Source organism: Bos taurus, unplaced genomic scaffold (genome assembly GCF_002263795.3).
Source record: "Bos taurus isolate L1 Dominette 01449 registration number 42190680 breed Hereford unplaced genomic scaffold, ARS-UCD2.0 Leftover_ScbfJmS_1899, whole genome shotgun sequence".
In the NCBI taxonomy this organism is placed as follows: Eukaryota; Metazoa; Chordata; class Mammalia; order Artiodactyla; family Bovidae; genus Bos; species Bos taurus.
The window spans coordinates 763,983-782,129 of record NW_020190994.1 but is presented as its reverse complement, the minus strand read 5'-3'; the positions used below and the strand labels follow the sequence as shown (position 1 = coordinate 782,129).

Sequence of the window (18,147 nt, the reverse complement as noted above, 5' to 3'; positions counted from 1 at the left end):
GAACACTCATTGGAAGGAGCTCTCTGCATCACCTGGCTGTACATGTAAGACACGTTAAGAAGTCCTGAGGATGTCAAAGCTCTAATGTCTAAAAGGCATGTCTATTTCAGTAGCAGTTTGCTTAGAAAAATGTCATTCTTTCTGAATCCACAGGTACAACTCAAAGAATCCATCGAAGGTCTTCCTGCTAAAATGAATACTGAATTAGCAGAATCTGGATTGAACTTGAGTGCTGGTCAGAAACAACTGGTGTGCCTTGCCAGGGCTATTCTCAGGAAGAATCAGATACTGATTCTTGACAAAGCCACATCATACGTGGATCCAAGGTGTGGAGCTGAGCCCCAGGAAATCTTGCATTGACTTGTAAATGTGGTAAATGGAAAACATTTAGTGAATCTTAGAAATGTTTCTAAGTGCTCACTTGGCCTCATGGATATCTGTTGATAATATTAATTCCAGAAAACAAAGGAAAAAAACAAGACATGTTATATGGTATTAATGTTGTTATGAGGCACCCTAAGAAAGCTGAATTCCTAAATCCAGCTGCTGATAGTTTCAAGTAATTTTGAGGGAAGACTAATTTTCCATCATTTTATGAAAAATAGTAAGTTTCTAAGTAGACATTTTATACTCAGTTTTTTAGGAACAAGACTATATGTTAAAGTATTGATTTTAAAAAACATTGTAAAAATATCATAGGGTGTTTTTAAGTCTTAAGTCTGCTTTTCCTGTCTTTACTGAATTAAATCAACTTCTTTGTTTCTAGAACTGATGAGTTAATACAAAAAAGAATTCGTGAGAGATTTGCCCAGTGCACTGTGCTGACCATTGCACACAGGTTGAGCAACATTATTGACTGTGAATGGATACTGGTAAAACCCTCACCATTTTAGTTATTTCCATTTATGTTCAATTTTCAATGTATCCTTCTGTGTAAAATTTTATAGGAACCTCCATTAATTTTTCTCTAAGTTTCTTCTCTCATTCCTGAAAGTTATTCAAGTACTTAACTATACTTTTAGAATGCACTATTAAATAATATATCCAATAATCTTATATTTTCATATTAGAAGTTTATTTAAATTGTCATTTTTTTATGACGGCCAACCATTAAAATATTCCAAACCCAAGTTATAGCTCCATATTTTAGTGGGGTAGAACACAGTCATTTTCACTGTGTCATAGTTCTTTCAGCATTTTTGGGTTCCCTTATAAAAAAATTAGCCTCTAGTTTAGACTGCTAGGAGGTTTATGGCTAAAGTTGTAGATTTCCTCAGGAGTCCGTGAGAAGAAAAGGCCTAGTGAGAAAAACAGTATTTATTACATAGGGATTTAGAGGACTAGAAAAGTGAAACACTGGGGTAACAATTTTAGAAAGCAACTACCATATCCTAGGACAGATCTTCAGACCTGAGAATTCAGAAAAGAGGCCCTAAGGAATTGATACTCAGACCTCCAAGAAGAGGTCACTGCCTGCTTGCTGGTCATATTTGTGAGGGGGCAGGCGGAGAAGGCAATGGCACTCCACTCCAGTACTCTTGCCTGGAAGATACCATGGAGGTAGGAGCCTGGTGGGCTGCAGTCCATGGGGTCTCGAAGAGTCGGACACGACTAAGCGACTTCACTTTCACTTTTCACTTTCCTGCATTGGAGAAGGAAATGGCAACCCACTCCAGTGTTCTTGCCTGGAGAATCCCAGGGATGGGGGAGCCTGGTGGGCTGCTGTCTCTGGGGTCGCACAGTTGGACACGACTGAAGCAACTTAGCAGCAGCAGCAGCAGCAGGATGGGGCTAGTTCTCCATGTGCTAATAGCCGGGAGCTGAGTCAGGTCCCAGTGCTGAGGTGACTCTAGTAGCAGAATCAGGTAGAACATTAGTTGTGTTTCCCTTCAGTCTCCCTCTAGTGCTACCTACTGGCAACCTAACGAAGGCCACCTGACAAAAGAGTGAACTGCTGCAGTGACTTGCAGAGACCCAGCTTCTGCATCACAGATGAGAGTTTGGAAATAAAGGAGAATCAGGGATGAGAGACTAAATAAACAACCAGTGAATTTCTTACACAATAGTTCTGTTCTGCACACATGGCAAGCTCTAGGCTTTGGTCTCTGTATATCTGTCTAGCATATTCCTTCCAGGTTTGGTTGGCTCTTCCTTAGTAATTTAATATTTCCTTCCTTAGCTTTATTTCCTTCCTCCATTGGTTCTTTTTCTCTCTCTTTTTCATTTTCTCTCTTTCTTTGTCCTTTTCCTCTGTTGCTTGCTCAGTTTCAATACATGTTAGGATGGGGCTTTATGAAACAAGAAAAGCATTCCTCAAAGGATAAACTTTGGCAGCAAATAATCTCAAGGAATGCAAGATACTTTAAGGTATTTTGATGGTCCATACAAAACAGGCAATAATCACTAATGAGTGGTCAGTAGTACCCACAATTCTTTATGTCTGATGACAATGGAACTGTCTCTTTTGACTTGGGCAGTTCCTGGAATATCACCTCCCATCCTACCTCACGTGCATTGTTAGATGGGACATCAGTGGGGCACTGAGTAGATCAGGCTGTCAGTACTGAGGCAGTGCCTGTAGCCCCACTCCTTGAGCTGGATGTGCACAGGAGTGAGCTCTGGGAAGGCAGATGACAGGAGTGGGGCATCCCCAACCAAAGGTATGCTCTAGGCTCCAAACAGTGCATCTGGTCACCTGGACTAGACATCACAGTAGGAAGTGGGCTCTACATGCAGACTTTCATGAGGCATGTGGTGACATTCAAGATTGCCCAACAGTGACTCTTAATTTCCAGAAATGTTTTGTGTCAGGCATCCTTAGTCGTTCATTTTGTGTTCTTGGTGCTAATTGGAAAAGTAACCTTTTATTGCTAGATTTTACCTGTCACTTTGTTCTTACCTCTCAACATTGCATTTCAAAATTGTCCCCTAAAGCACCATTCTTCCATTATAAATAAATGATGCTGTGAAATTTACTTATTTCAAGCCCTTTTTTAGGCTTTAGAAACATGTCAGGCATCAGAAACATGGCTTGATCTCCAGCTCAGTTAAGGGTCTGTTCAATTAATTCTTTGCTCCTAAATGTGCCCTAAAGATTTATTTTTGGTTTTTGGTATTATAGCATTAATGACATTAATGGTAGCAGATTCTTTTTATTACTTAATTCTTAGAAATACTGTCACCTTGGAATGTGTGGTTGGTTAGGGAAACTGAGGAAGGACAGAATTTGGACATGTCACCTGGTCTCTAGTCTTTCCCATTCTATTGTTTTCCTCTATTTCTTGGCATTGATCACTGAGGAAGACTTTCTTATCTCTCCTTGCTTTTCTTTGGGACTCTGCATTCAGATGAGTATATCTTTACTTTTCTCCTTTAGCTTCTCTTCATTTATCAGCTATTTAAATAACCTCAGATATGCAGATGATACCACCCTTATGGCAGAAAGTGAAGAGGAACTGAAGAACTAATTTCTTCATGAATGTGAAAGAGGAGAGTGAAAAATCTGACTTAAAACTCAGCATTCAAAAAACTAAGATCATGGCATCCAGTCCCATCACTTCGTAGCAATAGATGGGGATACAATGGAAACAGTGACAGACTTCATTTTCTTGGACTCCAAAATCACTGCTGATAGTGACTGCAGCCATGAAATTAAAAGACACTTGCTCCTTGAAAGAAAAACTATGACCAACCTAGACAGCATATTAAAAAGCAGAGATGTTACTTTGCTGACAAAGGTCTGTCTAGTTAAAAGCTATGGTTTTTCCAGTAGTCATGTATGGATGTGAAAGTTGGACCATAAAGAAAGCTAAGTATCAAAGAATTGATGCTTTTAAACTGTAGTGTTGGAAAAGACTTTTGAGAGTCCCTTCAACTGCAAGGAGATCAAACCAGTCCATCCTAAAGGAAATCAGTCCTGAATATTCATTGGAAGGACTGATTCTGAAGCTGAAACTCCAATACTGTGGCCACCTGATGTGAAGACCTGACTCATTTGAAAAGGCCCTGATGCTGGGAAAGACTGAAGGCAGGAGGAGAAGGGGATGACAGAGGATGAGATGATTGGATAGCATCACTGACTCGATGGACATGAGTTTGAATGAGCTCTGGGAGTTGGTGATGAACAGGGAGGCCTGGCATGCTGCGGTCCGTGGGGTTGAAAAGAGTCAGACACGACTGAGTGACTGAACTGAGCTGAACTGTCACCTTGTCAGTCCTAAAGTGTTATCACTCAGCACCTGATCTGCAGATGTGAACATCTGTATCCTCTGAACAAAGCAGCTTTGTTGCTATTATCAAAATATGTTCATTTGTTTAGTGCTTTACTTACAGATTTGTTGTTTAGTCGCTCAGTCGTGTCCACCTCTTTGCGACCCCATGGACTGCAGCACACCAGGCTTCCATGTCCTTCACTATCTCCTAGAGCTTGCTCAAACTCGTGTCCACTGAGTCAGTGATGCCATTCAACCAGCTCATCCTCTGTTGTCCCCTTTTCCTCCTGCTTTCAATCTTTCCCAGAATCAAGGTCTTTTCTAGTGAGTCAGCTCTTCACATCAGGTGGCCAACGTATTGGACTTCAGCTTCAGCATCAGTCCATTCAATAAATATTCAGGGTTGATTTCCTTTAGGATTTACTTGTTTGGTCTTCTTGCAGTCCAGGAACTCTCAAGAGTCTTCTCCAGCACCATAGTCCAAAAGTATCAATTCTTCAGTACTCAGCCTTCTTTATGGTCCAACTCTCACATCTATACATGACTTCTGGAAAAATCATAGCTTTGACTAGATGGACCTTTGTCAGCAAAGCAATGTCTCTGCTTTTTAATACACTGTCTAGGTTTGTCATAGCTTTTCTTCCAAATAGCAAGTGTCTTTTTACTTGCCAATATCTCCTGGTAAATTTCCATAATCTCACATTTTTCTCTCTTGATCAATGCCTATGAACAAATCTTTAAAGAACTTTTATGAAACAATATCCGGCCAGTCCCTCCCCAACTTTCTAGTTCTGTCCCACTCTGCTCGCCCTCCTTCCTTTATAGCTAAAATCACACTGATGGGCTTTCAGTTCTCCAGATTCAGTATTCACTATCTTACAGTGTGCCCTCTCTAGACTTTTGGATTAGTCTAAGGTGACTGTGGTGGCAATGGTGAGATGGTGGGACTTGGGGTAGATAAGGAAGTGAAGCCAAGTGGACTGTGTGATGGATTGAACATGGGATCTGAGGGCAAAGAAAGAAGTTGATGTTGGTTTCTGGGTACAGAGACTGAGCATCTGGGTGAGTAGGGAAGACAGAGGGAGAAGGGAGATGCTAGAGTTCTCTTTGGATCCTGTCACCTTCGTGATGAATGACCTTGTTTCTAGGAAAGGATCTTACCCTTCACTGTGGAGCTTCCCTTCTCACTCCTGTGTTGGGAGACCTTCAGTGTAGGGCTCCCTGGTTGCGTTCATCAGTGATGTCACAGGGAGATCCCACCAGGAGATGTAAACTCGGCTACTTGTTTATATCTTGTTCTGAACTGGTTGTGGTTGCTGACTCCTCTGGTAGGAATGGCAGGATTAGACCTCAGGGGACCTCTGCACACCCCAGTTACAGAGTTGGGGATTGTCCTCTGTGCCCCATTCACCCCAGGTATAAAGCTTGTATATTTTTCTAGAGCTTCTGATTACCAGTTGGCTTTCAATTCAGCAAAAACATCACCAGTAATGTTCTTTCTCAAAACTTTAATTTTTGAGGCAATCTTATTTTTATCGTGTGCTTTAGAAATATAGACATACCTTGTTTTATTGTGTTTCCCAGATACTGCATTTTTTTTTTTTTACAAATTGAGAGTTTGTCAAAAACCTACATTAAGCACATCTATGGGTGGCATTTTTCCAACAGCATTTGCTCATTTTGTGTCTTTGTGTCGCCTTTTGATAATTCTCACAATATATCAAACATTTTCACTATTATTGAAGTTGCTCTGGTGATCTGTAACATCAATGATCTTTGATATTACTACTATGACTTATTGAAGTCTCTGATGATAGTTAATATTTTTTAGCAATACTTTATTTTTAAGTTAAGGTATGTACATTGTTTTTTTTTCATTGTTTTTTCATTATTGTACAATAACAATATTGCACACATGCTTGGGTACAGTATAAAGTAAACAAAGCTTCTATGTGCCCTGGGAAACCAGAAAATTCATGTGACTCACTTTACTGTGATGTTCATTATATTCTGGTATTCTGAAACTGAACCCACAATAGCTCTGAGGGATGACTGTACCTGTTTACTTTCTGGAAAACAAGTGATTGTCTGTACTGAAAGCTTTAAGGACATAAAGACAAGTCAATCTACTACAAAGTCTAATGTTCCAGAGGGCAGGTGGCCAGCCTGGAGGAGCGGCTGCAGAAGTGACAGATGTTTGATTTTCTTGAATCAAGACATTTCCCAATGGTGTGTATCTTATAAGTAGCCCTCAAAGCTCAGAGTCTGAGAGCTAAAAGCACTAACTAATGATAACAATGGACAGAATATAAAACGCTAAAGAGTGTTCAGTTCCAGTAATCATAATCATGATTAAAGCTTTCACTTTTCTGAAAATGAGAGAACTTTCATTTTCTTCCTTTCCTATACCCATATAATAATGAAAGGCTGGGCTGGGCCCTTGTCTCCCAGTGAAACAGGGGAATCAAACCATGTAAATACCACCAATCCTCCCGCCCAAATTCTCCCTGTCCTGCCCCTTTTTGAGATATTGCCTGAGTTATGTTACTGGGGGATATTGTGTGCTAATGGGTTTCTTTCTGCTATTAACAGGTTTTGGATTCAGGGACACGGAAAGAACATAATCAGCCAAATACTTTGCTGCAAGATGAAAACAGCCTATTTTACAAGATGGTGCAACAACTGGGTGAGGCGAAAGCTGCTGTCCTCAGTAAAATGGCAAAATAGGTGAGGCTGTTGTGGGAAGCTGTAATTAAAATTCGCCTCCAGGATTCACTCTTCACAGGATCTCCACCAAGGGTCTGGGAACAAGCACTCTGTGTTTTTTCAATAGAAGCCTCCAGAGAGGAAGCTTCATGACTGGGTCTTTAACAACACATGGCAGGTGGAAGGCAGGTCTGCTGGGAATCTGCAGCAGTGCTGGGAGTGGGGTCAGGATGTGTGAACCCTTCTGTGTGCGTGCAACTGTGCCTGAGAGAGAGATTTTGGATTTGGCTTTCCACATGTTTGGACTCTGGGTTCAGATTCTCATGGATCATAAGAACATTTGCATTTTGCAGACCCTTTACTTTCATTCTGATTGGCACTCAACACATTTGTGATACAAGTTCCATCAAATAATATCCAGGAAATTTGAGAGTTTAAGGGAAAAAAAATTGGATATTTTGATTCTAGGAAGATCTTTCAGAGAAAAGTGTAGGTCTCTTCTGTTTCCTAGTCTGTAAAGAAAATTCTTACCTGAAATTATTACTTTCTACCTAATTCTTTGTTGTTTAGAATTAGGTCCATTTACATCCCCCTCTATGTTTCCTCTACCTTCTAGACGATGAACTTGTCATCAGTACAAATCAAGAACTCACAATAGCTTCACACTGTAGTCTGAATGGTGCCTAAAGGTTTACAGAGCACTTTCTCAGAGAAGAGGTGTGTGAGGCACTAAGCACTGTGTGTGGTGTGAGGAAGGGGTTCAGTGAGTAACATTCAGGTCACATGGTATCTTTCTAACAGAGGTGTACTGGTAACCAAGGTCTGGTTTAAGAGACTTACCCACTGTCATGCAGCCATCTGCAAGACTTTCTGGAACCAGGTGGGAGTGGGATTGGGTTTAATGGGAAGATAGAAGGAAAGAAGGAAGGTCTGGTGTTCTTGTTCCTTAACATGTGTGACTCAGGGTGGGATGTGGCTTCCCCATTGAAAATTTATCTCTGGGTGTTAAATTATGGATGCATTTTCTATTCTTCATACTTTTCTGTCTTTCCAAGATTTTCACTTGTAAACAGAATAAGATTATTTGTGTAATATTTGAAATGTCTTAAAGAAAACATGTCCCAGTATCTTAAGTACTTGTATATGAAAGATTTATCTAAAATGTGGCCCTTAGTTCATCACTCTCTCCTCTCAGTCCTCTCTACAAATGAGGAAATGCAGAGCAGGACCTTCCACTGCTCATCAGGTAGGAGACTTCCTGGGTCCCAGAGCTGGCTGAAGAGTTGACAGAGCTAGAGTTCATGCTTAGGTTTAGGGACAAGGTAGTCTGTGTTCTGAACTTTTCATGAGTACTTACATTGTGTGCAAATGTTGAGAAGCTGAACAAGAAACTCTGTATTTTTTTATGCCTGAAATTAACAGAGTGCTTTTATCCACTAGAATGTCTCCCAGTCAGACCATCCCTCCTGACACCTCAAGAGCCAGGAATCTCCTAAACCCTTTTGCTCTTTTGACCTTAGGCATTTCACATCAAAAAGTAGTGTTCCCACCTATATGTCAAAGTCTTCATTTTAAAACTATATTATCAAAATGAATCCGCCACAGGCGTACATGTGTTCCCCATCCTGAACCCTCCTCCCTCCTCCCTCCCCACACCATCCCTCTGGGTCGTCCCAGTGCACCAGCCCCAAGCATATTTGGCAAAACTAATACAATTATGTAAAGTTTAAAATAAAATAAAATTTAAAAAAAAAACTATATTATCATAACATTGAGTAATGAGAAATAGAACACAATTTTAGATTGGTTCAGATAATAAGATAATAGGATTCAACCCTCTCTTTGTACAGGTGAGGAAACTAAGGTACTTTAGAAGGAAAGTGGTCCTATGTATATAACTGGTGTTAAGCTAGTTTGAAGCAGACACAGAATTAGAAATTTGGTCTTTTAATAAATATTTTAAATCAAGTGTAACATACATACTGATGCAGACATAGGTCATAGAATTAGAAAGCTTGTGATTTCAGGTCTAGTAATCCTGCACCTACTCTAACAATATTAACGGTAAGTTACATTTGTGTAGTTCTTTATAATTTATACAGTTCTCACATGTATGATTTCATTTACTCTCCTGATGGTCCATTTTTATCCCATGTCATGGATGAGGAGAGTGTGTCCAGAGTTCACCCAAGGTCACAGAGCTGGTCCAGGAAGCACAGAGGGGGAATTGCTGAGGGAGGCTGGGTGCTGTCCTAGGTACTATGTTCTGTGTCGAGCCTGAGAACGCTGCTCCTGTCACCTGGTAGCCAAGGTAGGGCCAGTCACGGAAGTTCATGGTGACAGAACTTCACTCTTGGATTTCAGTCCTGCCACTGGCTCAGGTCCCTCTACAAAAAGAAATACATTTCTGAATTCTCATGCCATCTTGACATTATTTCTGCATACTCTGCATCCTCTTAGGAGGAGAAGCTGTAAGATTATCAGTTTTTTTAATGTGCAAGCATCAGATATCAATGCATTGTTCAGAGCTATAACACGGGGACCGTTAGCCTAAGTCACGAGGTTTCACTCTATTAGAACAGAATTCATTTATCTGAAAAGAAAACTCAACATCTGGAAGAAGGTGCTTCCACATCACATTTTCTTGAACTTGTAGCTCAGGGGAGCTGATCACTGTCTGATTGACTCTTTTGGATGATCCATGAAATAGTAGAGAAAGTACCTTTTAGATACAAAAAGCTAAAGGGGGCAGTAGTTCGCTAGGGCTGCCATACAAAGACCAAAGAGTAAGCGACTTATAAAACAGAAACTTATATCCTCACAACCCTGGAGGTTGGAAGTCTGAGGTCAAGGTGTCAGCAGGGTTGATTTCTTCTGGGGTCTCGCTCCTTGCCTTGTAGACACCATCTTCCCTCTGTGTCTCGCATGCTCTTCCCTCTGTGTGAGCCTGTGTCTTGGTCTCTTCTTATGAGATCTCCAGTCTGTTAGATTAGGACACACCTGTATGATTTCATTTTAACTTTATTACCTCTTTAAAGATGCCATCTCCAAATACAGTCACATTCTGAGGTACTGTGGGGTTTAGGGCTTCAACATGTAAAATTGGAGGTGAGAGGGTAACAGGCAAGAAGGCCAGGGGTCTCCAAAAGGAGGAAATAGTCTGCAAGTTTCAGACATTTTTCTAATTTCTCTCTTAAGCTGCAGGAGGAAACAAACTACTAGTGTTATATTTTTTCCCCTTTTCTGTACAGATTTATATCTGCTGAAAAAGAAATGCAAAAAGGCAAAATGATTGTCTGAGGAGGCCTTAGCAAATAGCTGAGAAAAGAAGAGAAGCTAACGGCAAAGGAGAAAAGGAAAGATATACCCATTTGAATGCAGAGATCCAAAGAATAGCAAGGAGAGCTAAGAAAGCCTTCCTCAGTGATCAGTGCAAAGAAATAGAGGAAAGCAGTAGAATGGGAAAGAATAGAGATCTCTTCAAGAAAACTAGAGCTATCAAGGGAAAATTTCATGCAAAGATGGGTACAATAAAGGACAGAAATGGTACGGATCTAACAGAAGCAGAAGATATTAAGAATAGGTGGCAAGAATACACAGAAGAACTATACAAAAAAGATCTTCATGACCCAGATAATCTTGATGGTGTGATCACTCACCTAGAGGCAGATATTCTGGAATGTGAAGTCGAGTGGGCCTTAGTGAACAAAGCTAGTGGAGGTGATGGAATTCCAGTTGAGCTATTTGAAATCCTAAAAGATAATGCTGTGAAAGTGCTGCACTCAATATGCCAGTAAATTTGGAAAACTCAACAGTGGCCACAGGACAGGAAAAGGTCAGTTTTCATTCCAATCCCAAAGAAAGGCAATGCGAAAGAATGTCAAAACTGCACTCATCTCACACACTAGCAAAGTAATGCTCAAAATTCTCCAAGCCAGGTTTCAACAGTATGTGAACTGTGAACTTCCAAATGTTCAAACTGGATTTACAGAAGGCAGAGGAACCAGAGATCAAATTGCCAACATACATTGGATCATCAAAAAAGCGAGAGAGTTCCAGAAAAACATCTGCTTTATTGACTATGCCAAAACCTTTGACTCTGTGGATCACAATAAACTGTGGAAAATTCTTCAAGTGATCGGAATACCAGACCACCTTACCTGCCTCCTGAGAAATCTGTATGTAGGTTAGAAAGCAACAATTAAAACTTAACATGGAACAACAGAATGGTTTCAAATCTGGAAAGAAGCACATCAAGGCTGTATATTGTCACCCTGCTTATTTAACTTATATGCAGAGTATATCATGAGAAATGTTGGGCTGGATGAAGCACAAGCTGGAATCAAGATTGCCAGGAGAAATTTCAATAACCTTAGGTATGCAGATGACACCACCCTTATGGCAAAGAGCTTCTTGATGAAAGAGGAATGAAAAAGTTGGCTTAAAACTCAATGCTTAAAAAACGAGAATCATAGCATCTGGTCCCATCACCTCATGGCAAATAGATGGGGAAACAATGGGAACAGTGACAGACTTTATTTTCTTGGGCTCCAAAATTACTGCAAATGGTGACTGCAGCCATGAAATTAAAAGACGCTTGCTCCTTGGAAGAAAAGTTATGACCCACATGCTGCTAAGTCACTTCAGTCGTGTCCGACTCTGTGTGACCCCATAGACAGCAGCCCACCAGGCTCCCCCATCCCTGGGATTCTCCAGGCAAGAACACTGGCGTAGGTTCCCATTTCCTTCTCCAATGCATGAAAGTGAAAAGTGAAAGTGAAGTCGCTCAGTCGTGTTCGACTCTATGCGACCCCATGGACTGCTGCCTACCAGGCTCCTCTTCCCATGGGATTTTCCAGGCAAGATTACTGGAGTGGGGTGCCATTGGCATATTAAAAAGCAGAGTTGATATTATTTTGTCAACAAATGTCCGTCTAGTCAAAGCTATGGTTTTTCCAGCAGTAATGTATGGATATGAGAGTTGGACTATAAAGAAAGCTGAGCACTGCAGAATTGATGCTTTTGAACTGTGGTGTTGTAGAAGACTCTTGAGAGTCCCTTGGAGAGCAAGGAGATCCAACCAGTCCATTCTAAAGATCAGCTCTGAATATTCATTGGAAGGACTGATGCTGAAGCTGAAACTCCAATACTTTGGCCACCTGCTGCGAAGAACTGACTCATTTGAAAAGGCCCTGATGCTGGGAATGATTGAAGATGGGAGGAGAAGGGGATGACAGAGGATGAGATGGTTGGATGGCATCACCAATTTAATGGACATGAGTTTGAGTAAGCTCCAGGAGTTGGTGACAAGGAAACCTGGCATGCTGCAGTCTGTGGGGTCGCAAAGAGTAGGACAGGATTGAGGGACTGAACTGAACTGATGCAAATTTAAAAAGAGGTTTCTTTTAAAATTCTGTTTGCCATGAAGATACCTGATTCCACCTGAAGTTAACTTTTCTCAAACTTTGAGCTAACCAATGTGTTTTTCCTATTGAAATGTTTGTCTTAAGCTATGTTAATGAACTATGCATTTACCCTAGACTCTGTCTTCAAGTGGGCTCCCCCTAAGACTCAGAACAGACTTGACAAACCAGTGTGGTTTACTCATGCAAATGTTCTCTTAAGCTATGTCAGTGAGACTATATTTGCTTGGAAACCTGAGTTTCCTCAAGATTCATGTCAATCATCTTATGGTCAGGGACAATTCACCTTGTGCCAATGTTATCTCAAAATACATGTTGTGTGTGAGGGGCCTAGTGCCAGTCTCTGAGTTTTGACACATTTCCTTTCTCTAATTAGCAGACTGCTAGCAGCTATATGGCTCTTCCCTGTAGCTCAGATGGTTAAGAATCTGCCTGCAATGCAGGAGACCCAGGTTAGATCCCTGGGTCAGAAAGATCCTCTGGAGAAGGGAATGGCAATCCACTCCAGTATTCTTGCCTGGAGAATCCCATGGACAGAGGAGCCTGGTGGGCCACAGTCCATGTGGTCACAAAACACCACTACTACTAGTAGCTATATACCATTCGCCTAAAGACCATCAGGGGACACTCTTTCTGCCCCCTTCTGATGTCTATCTCAGAAGCTTTCTCTATCTCTTTTATACTTTAATAAAACTTGATTACACAAAAGCTCTGATTGATCAAGCCTCGTCACTGGCCCCAAATTGAATTCTTCTCCTCTGGAGGCCAAGAATCATGGCGTCTTTCATGGTTCAGCAACAGCCTTTCAGAAGGGACACGATTCAGCTCCAAGAATAAATGTTTGCCATCCATTCTGTGGAGAAAGCAATGGCATCCCACTCCAGTACTCTTGCCTGGAAAATCCCATGGGAAGAGGAGCCTGGTAGGCTGCAGTCCATGAGGTTGCTAGGAGTTGGACACGACTGAGCAACTTCACTTTCACTTTTCTCTTTCATGCATTGGAGAAGGAAATGGCAACCCACTCCAGTATTCTTGCCTGGAGAATCCCAGGGACCGGGGAGCCTGGTGGGCTGCTGTCTCTGGGGTCGCACAGAGTCGGACACGACTGAAGTGACTTAGCAGCAGCAGCAGTAGCAGCAGCATCCATTCTGTTCTGTGATGAAGCAGATGTGGTTGAGGATTTTTAAAGTTTCTTTGTTCCCAGTGTGTAACAGAGGTGTCATTTTGTCTATCCATGAAATCACCGAATACAGCCCAGAAATTATAAAATTCTCATATCCTAGCTCAAGGAGCCTGGTCCAGTTGGATAGATGGAGGAGGCACTTAGCATCCATGTGGCCTTGTGTCCCCCAGGGCCTCTGAGCCTCAGGTCCTCACTTGTGTGTAGGGCAGGATTACAGCTCTGCTGGCTTCTTCACACTTATCACAGGGATCAGATGAGAGAGAAGATGCTTAAGGCTTTGAGAATATAGAGGGGTTTATGGTATAAAAGTGGGATCACTTTGTAAAAGGCTGTAAATAGAAACCTTGCCTCCCAATAATAAAACAAATATACCCATAGTTCTTCTAGGTTGCTTTTGAGACTCTAAATCAGGGGTCCCCAACTGCTGAAGATCCTTTGCAGTATTCAGTTAGGTATTTCAGACCATGAAGCAAAGTCCTTTTCAGTTAAAAGTTGCTAAAAACAATATTTTCTTTATAAAAAAATTGTATGGAGAAGAGTTATAGAGAAAGGAACCAGATGATTTTGTAAAGAATGTTAAGCAGTAGAAAATGAATTTTCTTTTGTTCCTTTAACTCTTTTTAGTTTCACCAAAAGAATACATACATATATAATCACAAAATACGTCTAGCTTAAGAAAATGGAAGAGGGTGATGATATGGATTTAACACCCCGCCCCCCGCCATTCCCACCAAAGGCTTTATTCTTAAATGCTTCCATTACAATGGAAATAGTCTCAGATTTCAGCCAGTGCAGCCAGTGGCCCCAAGCATTCTTGGAGGGTTTATTTTTCTCCTTAGGTGACATTTAAATATATAGCATTTCATGTGCAGAGCAGGATATGTTAGCAACAAGAGAGTAAGAAAGTGCACTTACTATGAAGGTAGGTGTCCTAGTGCTTTTCTGTTTCACGAGTGAAGTTCATTCTCTCTCATGATACCTTTGTTTACAGCACCCACAATGCACTTGTAGTCAGGTTCTATAAAAGAGACCTGTAATCTTATGTCTAAGCAACTCAGTTTGTGACATGAGTTAGCCTCTGATAGATGATACATTTTTTGTTTTAAAGACTCAAATGAAATTTTTTACATTCTTCTTTGAGGAAAAAGAGTTTCACTTGAAGTTGTTTTTTGCCCAAACATGTTCAGAGAAGGTTTCACAATCCCTGACATTATTTTATTTTGTTATGTGCATCTGTAAGGAACTGAGATACAATACAGCTACTAAAACCTGATGATTGTGGAACTTGACAGCACTTCCTTTCCTTTGTGTTCTGATTATACACTGAGAAACCAGTATCTCTTCCAGTTCAGCTAGAATCTGGTAGAATTCAAGAGCTCAAAGGTCTGGCAGAGAGCTGTCCTATTATTGGGTATCATCTTACATTTTAGAGAAGTCTCTTGGTTGAGTCATTGTTAAAGCATTTGCTTTTCTTTTCATTCTTGGGACCCACTATCCACAGACCACATTTCTATAGGACTATAACTGCTTTGCCACACAAACTAAACACCAGGATATTTCATACATATATGCCAGTGTTTCAGTGCTTGTCAATCAGAGTTTATAAAATATAAAGATAATAACCCAATATTAATATCCAAATCTGTTATGCTCCTTTTATGTGTGAAAATAACAAACCCTGTTCAGATGTTAGATTTCCTATCCTCTTTGTTACCCTGTTTTTAATTTATTTCAGGGAATAAAATGATTTTGTGTATCAATTTACTGTAGTGATAAAGCATATCTGTGAATCAGAATGATCAGAAATCTAGTAGATCTACAGGTTATTTGGAATTACGTCCAGCCCCACTGAGGGTTTTAATGGGGCTACTTCCTCCATAGAATAAATACAGCCCTGGTTTTCTAAAACTGTATCTCCAATAGTAATATGATTGCTTCATATGAAGAAGGAAACCTAGAAATGTGTTGCCTTAGGAGGAGGACTTTAAAACTTTTAAACATGTTGTTTTTGTCCTTTTCTCCCTCAGGTGTACCTCAAAAGGAGAGAGCTAGATATCACTCACAGTGACCATGTGGTTATGAATGTTTCCAGTGGACAGCCCTCAGCCTTCACAATTTTTGAGTCAACACTGTGATTCTCCCATGGGTTTATGTCTATTCCAAAGGCTTTTTTCCAATAGGTTTTGCACTACATAAACTATATTCTACTTTTTTTACACCAGCAACAAATATTTACACATTACAAAATGTGAGTTCTCCAACCTCAATGATTTCAATCTCTTGAAAAAGGATTTATGATGTTTATTCAAATGTTATATTCCTTGCTTTCTTATCCAAATCAAAGGTGCAGGCCACCAATAAAAGCTGTCTCCCAGGTTTTGTGTCTTGAGAGACTCCAGAGCCAAACTCATTTTCTAAGATTTGAGACAAAGTTGTTACAGATGTTTTTTTACTGTTCCCAGAATTACATATTACTTTCCAATTATATCAGGGATTCTGTTTACTTGAAGACTGTGTGAAGTTACTGTTTTGTGTCCACTTCCTTTAACATGACTAGGATCCATTTTTCCACCAAAAGACCTCTGGTTAAAATACTATAGAGAAAACTGATAGGATAAACATACAAGATACTATAGTTTAAGTAACCAAAAAAAAAGGGGGGGGGGATATATGGTTAAATACAGAAGGAAAATATCCTATGTTCTGAAAGAGAAGGAAGAGAAAATATGCTTTCTCAAAATAGGAGCCCTTCTAGGGGATTTGCTAATGAAGGATAGATGTGTGCTAGACTGTCTTCTAGATAGAGGATTTTATTTTATTTTTTTTACATTACAAATTGTGGTAAAGTATATATAACATAAGGCTTCCCTGGTGGCGCAGAGGTTAAATAAATTTTGCCATATAACCATTTTCAGTCACATAATCCAGTGGCATTAATCACATTCACAGTATTGTGAAGCCACACTGTCTGGGTAGCTTTTGGTAATTATGTGCTTCCTCTTCAGTGTGTTATTTCTGCAGAGTCATTTTGATAAGTTTCATTTTTCTAGGAGGAATCTGTTTCCTGTGAGTTTTGAGCTTGATTGGCATAAATTTATTCACAATGTCTTATATGTTTAATCTCTGCAGCATCTCTAACTGTGTTCTTTTGGCTTTTTAATTTTATTTTAGCCTTCTTTTTTATGAATTATCTTGCATAACTTTTTCATGTTTTCAAGAATCACCTTTCTGCTTGATTGATGCTCTCTTTTTCCCCTAGTTCACCATATGATTCTTTCCTTCAACTTTTCCTTAACTTTGAGGTTTTTCCTCTAAATTCTTAAATTGAAAAGAGATTATTAACATCATTATTTTTCTAACATAAATATATAAAGCTGACTTTTTCCCCCTAAAATCCACTTTAGCTACAATCTGTAAGTTTTGGTATTCACCATCATCAATAGCCATAGTATTATGTATTTTCTAATTCCTAATTTAATTCATTAACTCTATCTTTTACCCATGAGTTATTCATAAGTATAATGTTCTCTAAATTTCAAATGCTAATGGATTTTTTTTTAGATTCAGCCATGTGGAACTGCTAACATTGAATCTTTTTATAAGCTATAAAGTAGCAGTTTCATATGGTTCAACATATAGTTTTCTTTTGTTATTAATATATAACTTAATTTCATTTGGTCAGACAACATTAGATTGTGAATTTTAAACCAAAGGTAACCACATTCACCCTAAAGGTCCTTGTTTCTACCATTTTGTATTTTATTGGGGGTTTTTAAAATGTTATAAGTTCATGTGTAACCAGTAATTTTCAATAAAAGTCCTCCCCGAATACTGGAATGTTTTCTGATATGTGTTGCAGGCTGGCTCTCTGGGATGCACACTTGGATGGAGTTTAGTGCTGGGATGTGTATCAGGGGTGCCCTTGGGGTCAACACTGTGGAATCAGGAGGGAAGAAACAGGGTAAAGCAGAGGGAAGGATCAGGCTGGATCACTGGCCAGACGACCTGAGCTGACCCCATGAGAGTCTGGAGTGACGATGACCTTTCAGGGTTGCCCTGACACATTCAATGACCAGGCCTTTATACCTCCACCTGGATGGATCATTGCACTTAGGCTGCCCCCACAGGGGCTGGTGGTTTAAGGTTACCCACTGGCAGCACTTACAGCTGCTGGACAACAAGTCCTTGAAGGGAGGTCAGGACAGTACATCTCCATGTTCCCCCTGGGCATGTATCACAGCTCCAGAGGTAGGTGATGAGGGTGTACTGTGGGGGAAACTCTTGATGACTAATGGTTAACACAAAATGATGACTCAGCGATTCTCCTCAATACCCTCTGGTCTGAGAAGGTCCATGTAGTAGAGAAATCCTCATTCTCCAGAGTCAGCCCAGTTGTCACCTCTTCTAGGAAGTCACATTAAGATCAGTCGTCATCCTAGGTAACTCGGATTTGTGTATTACCCTGAGCGCCTCTCGTGTTAAACTGAACCATACTTGGTTAGTGTCCTGTTGTCACCATCTTGAAATACTTTATTTTTAAACAAGGGGCCTGTTCTTTCTGTTGTGCATGTAGCCTGCCCTGAGTGAGAATGGTCACACGTGGTCTTTTTCTCACCTAGTATAG

At 40.3% G+C, this 18,147-nt stretch overlaps 1 protein-coding gene across 1 annotated transcript in view; it reads left to right on the top strand.

Annotated features, from left to right (window-relative positions):
• Positions 1 to 17,354, top strand: part of LOC523126 (ATP-binding cassette sub-family C member 4) — a 205,713-nt gene extending 188,359 nt beyond the window's left edge. The window contains 4 exon segments of the mRNA XM_010810937.4: positions 154 to 326; positions 767 to 872; positions 6,804 to 6,938; positions 15,551 to 17,354. Coding sequence (XP_010809239.3) covers positions 154 to 326; positions 767 to 872; positions 6,804 to 6,938; positions 15,551 to 15,658 — 522 coding nt within the window. The 3' untranslated portion in view covers positions 15,659 to 17,354.
• Positions 17,355 to 18,147: the final 793 nt, after the last annotated feature.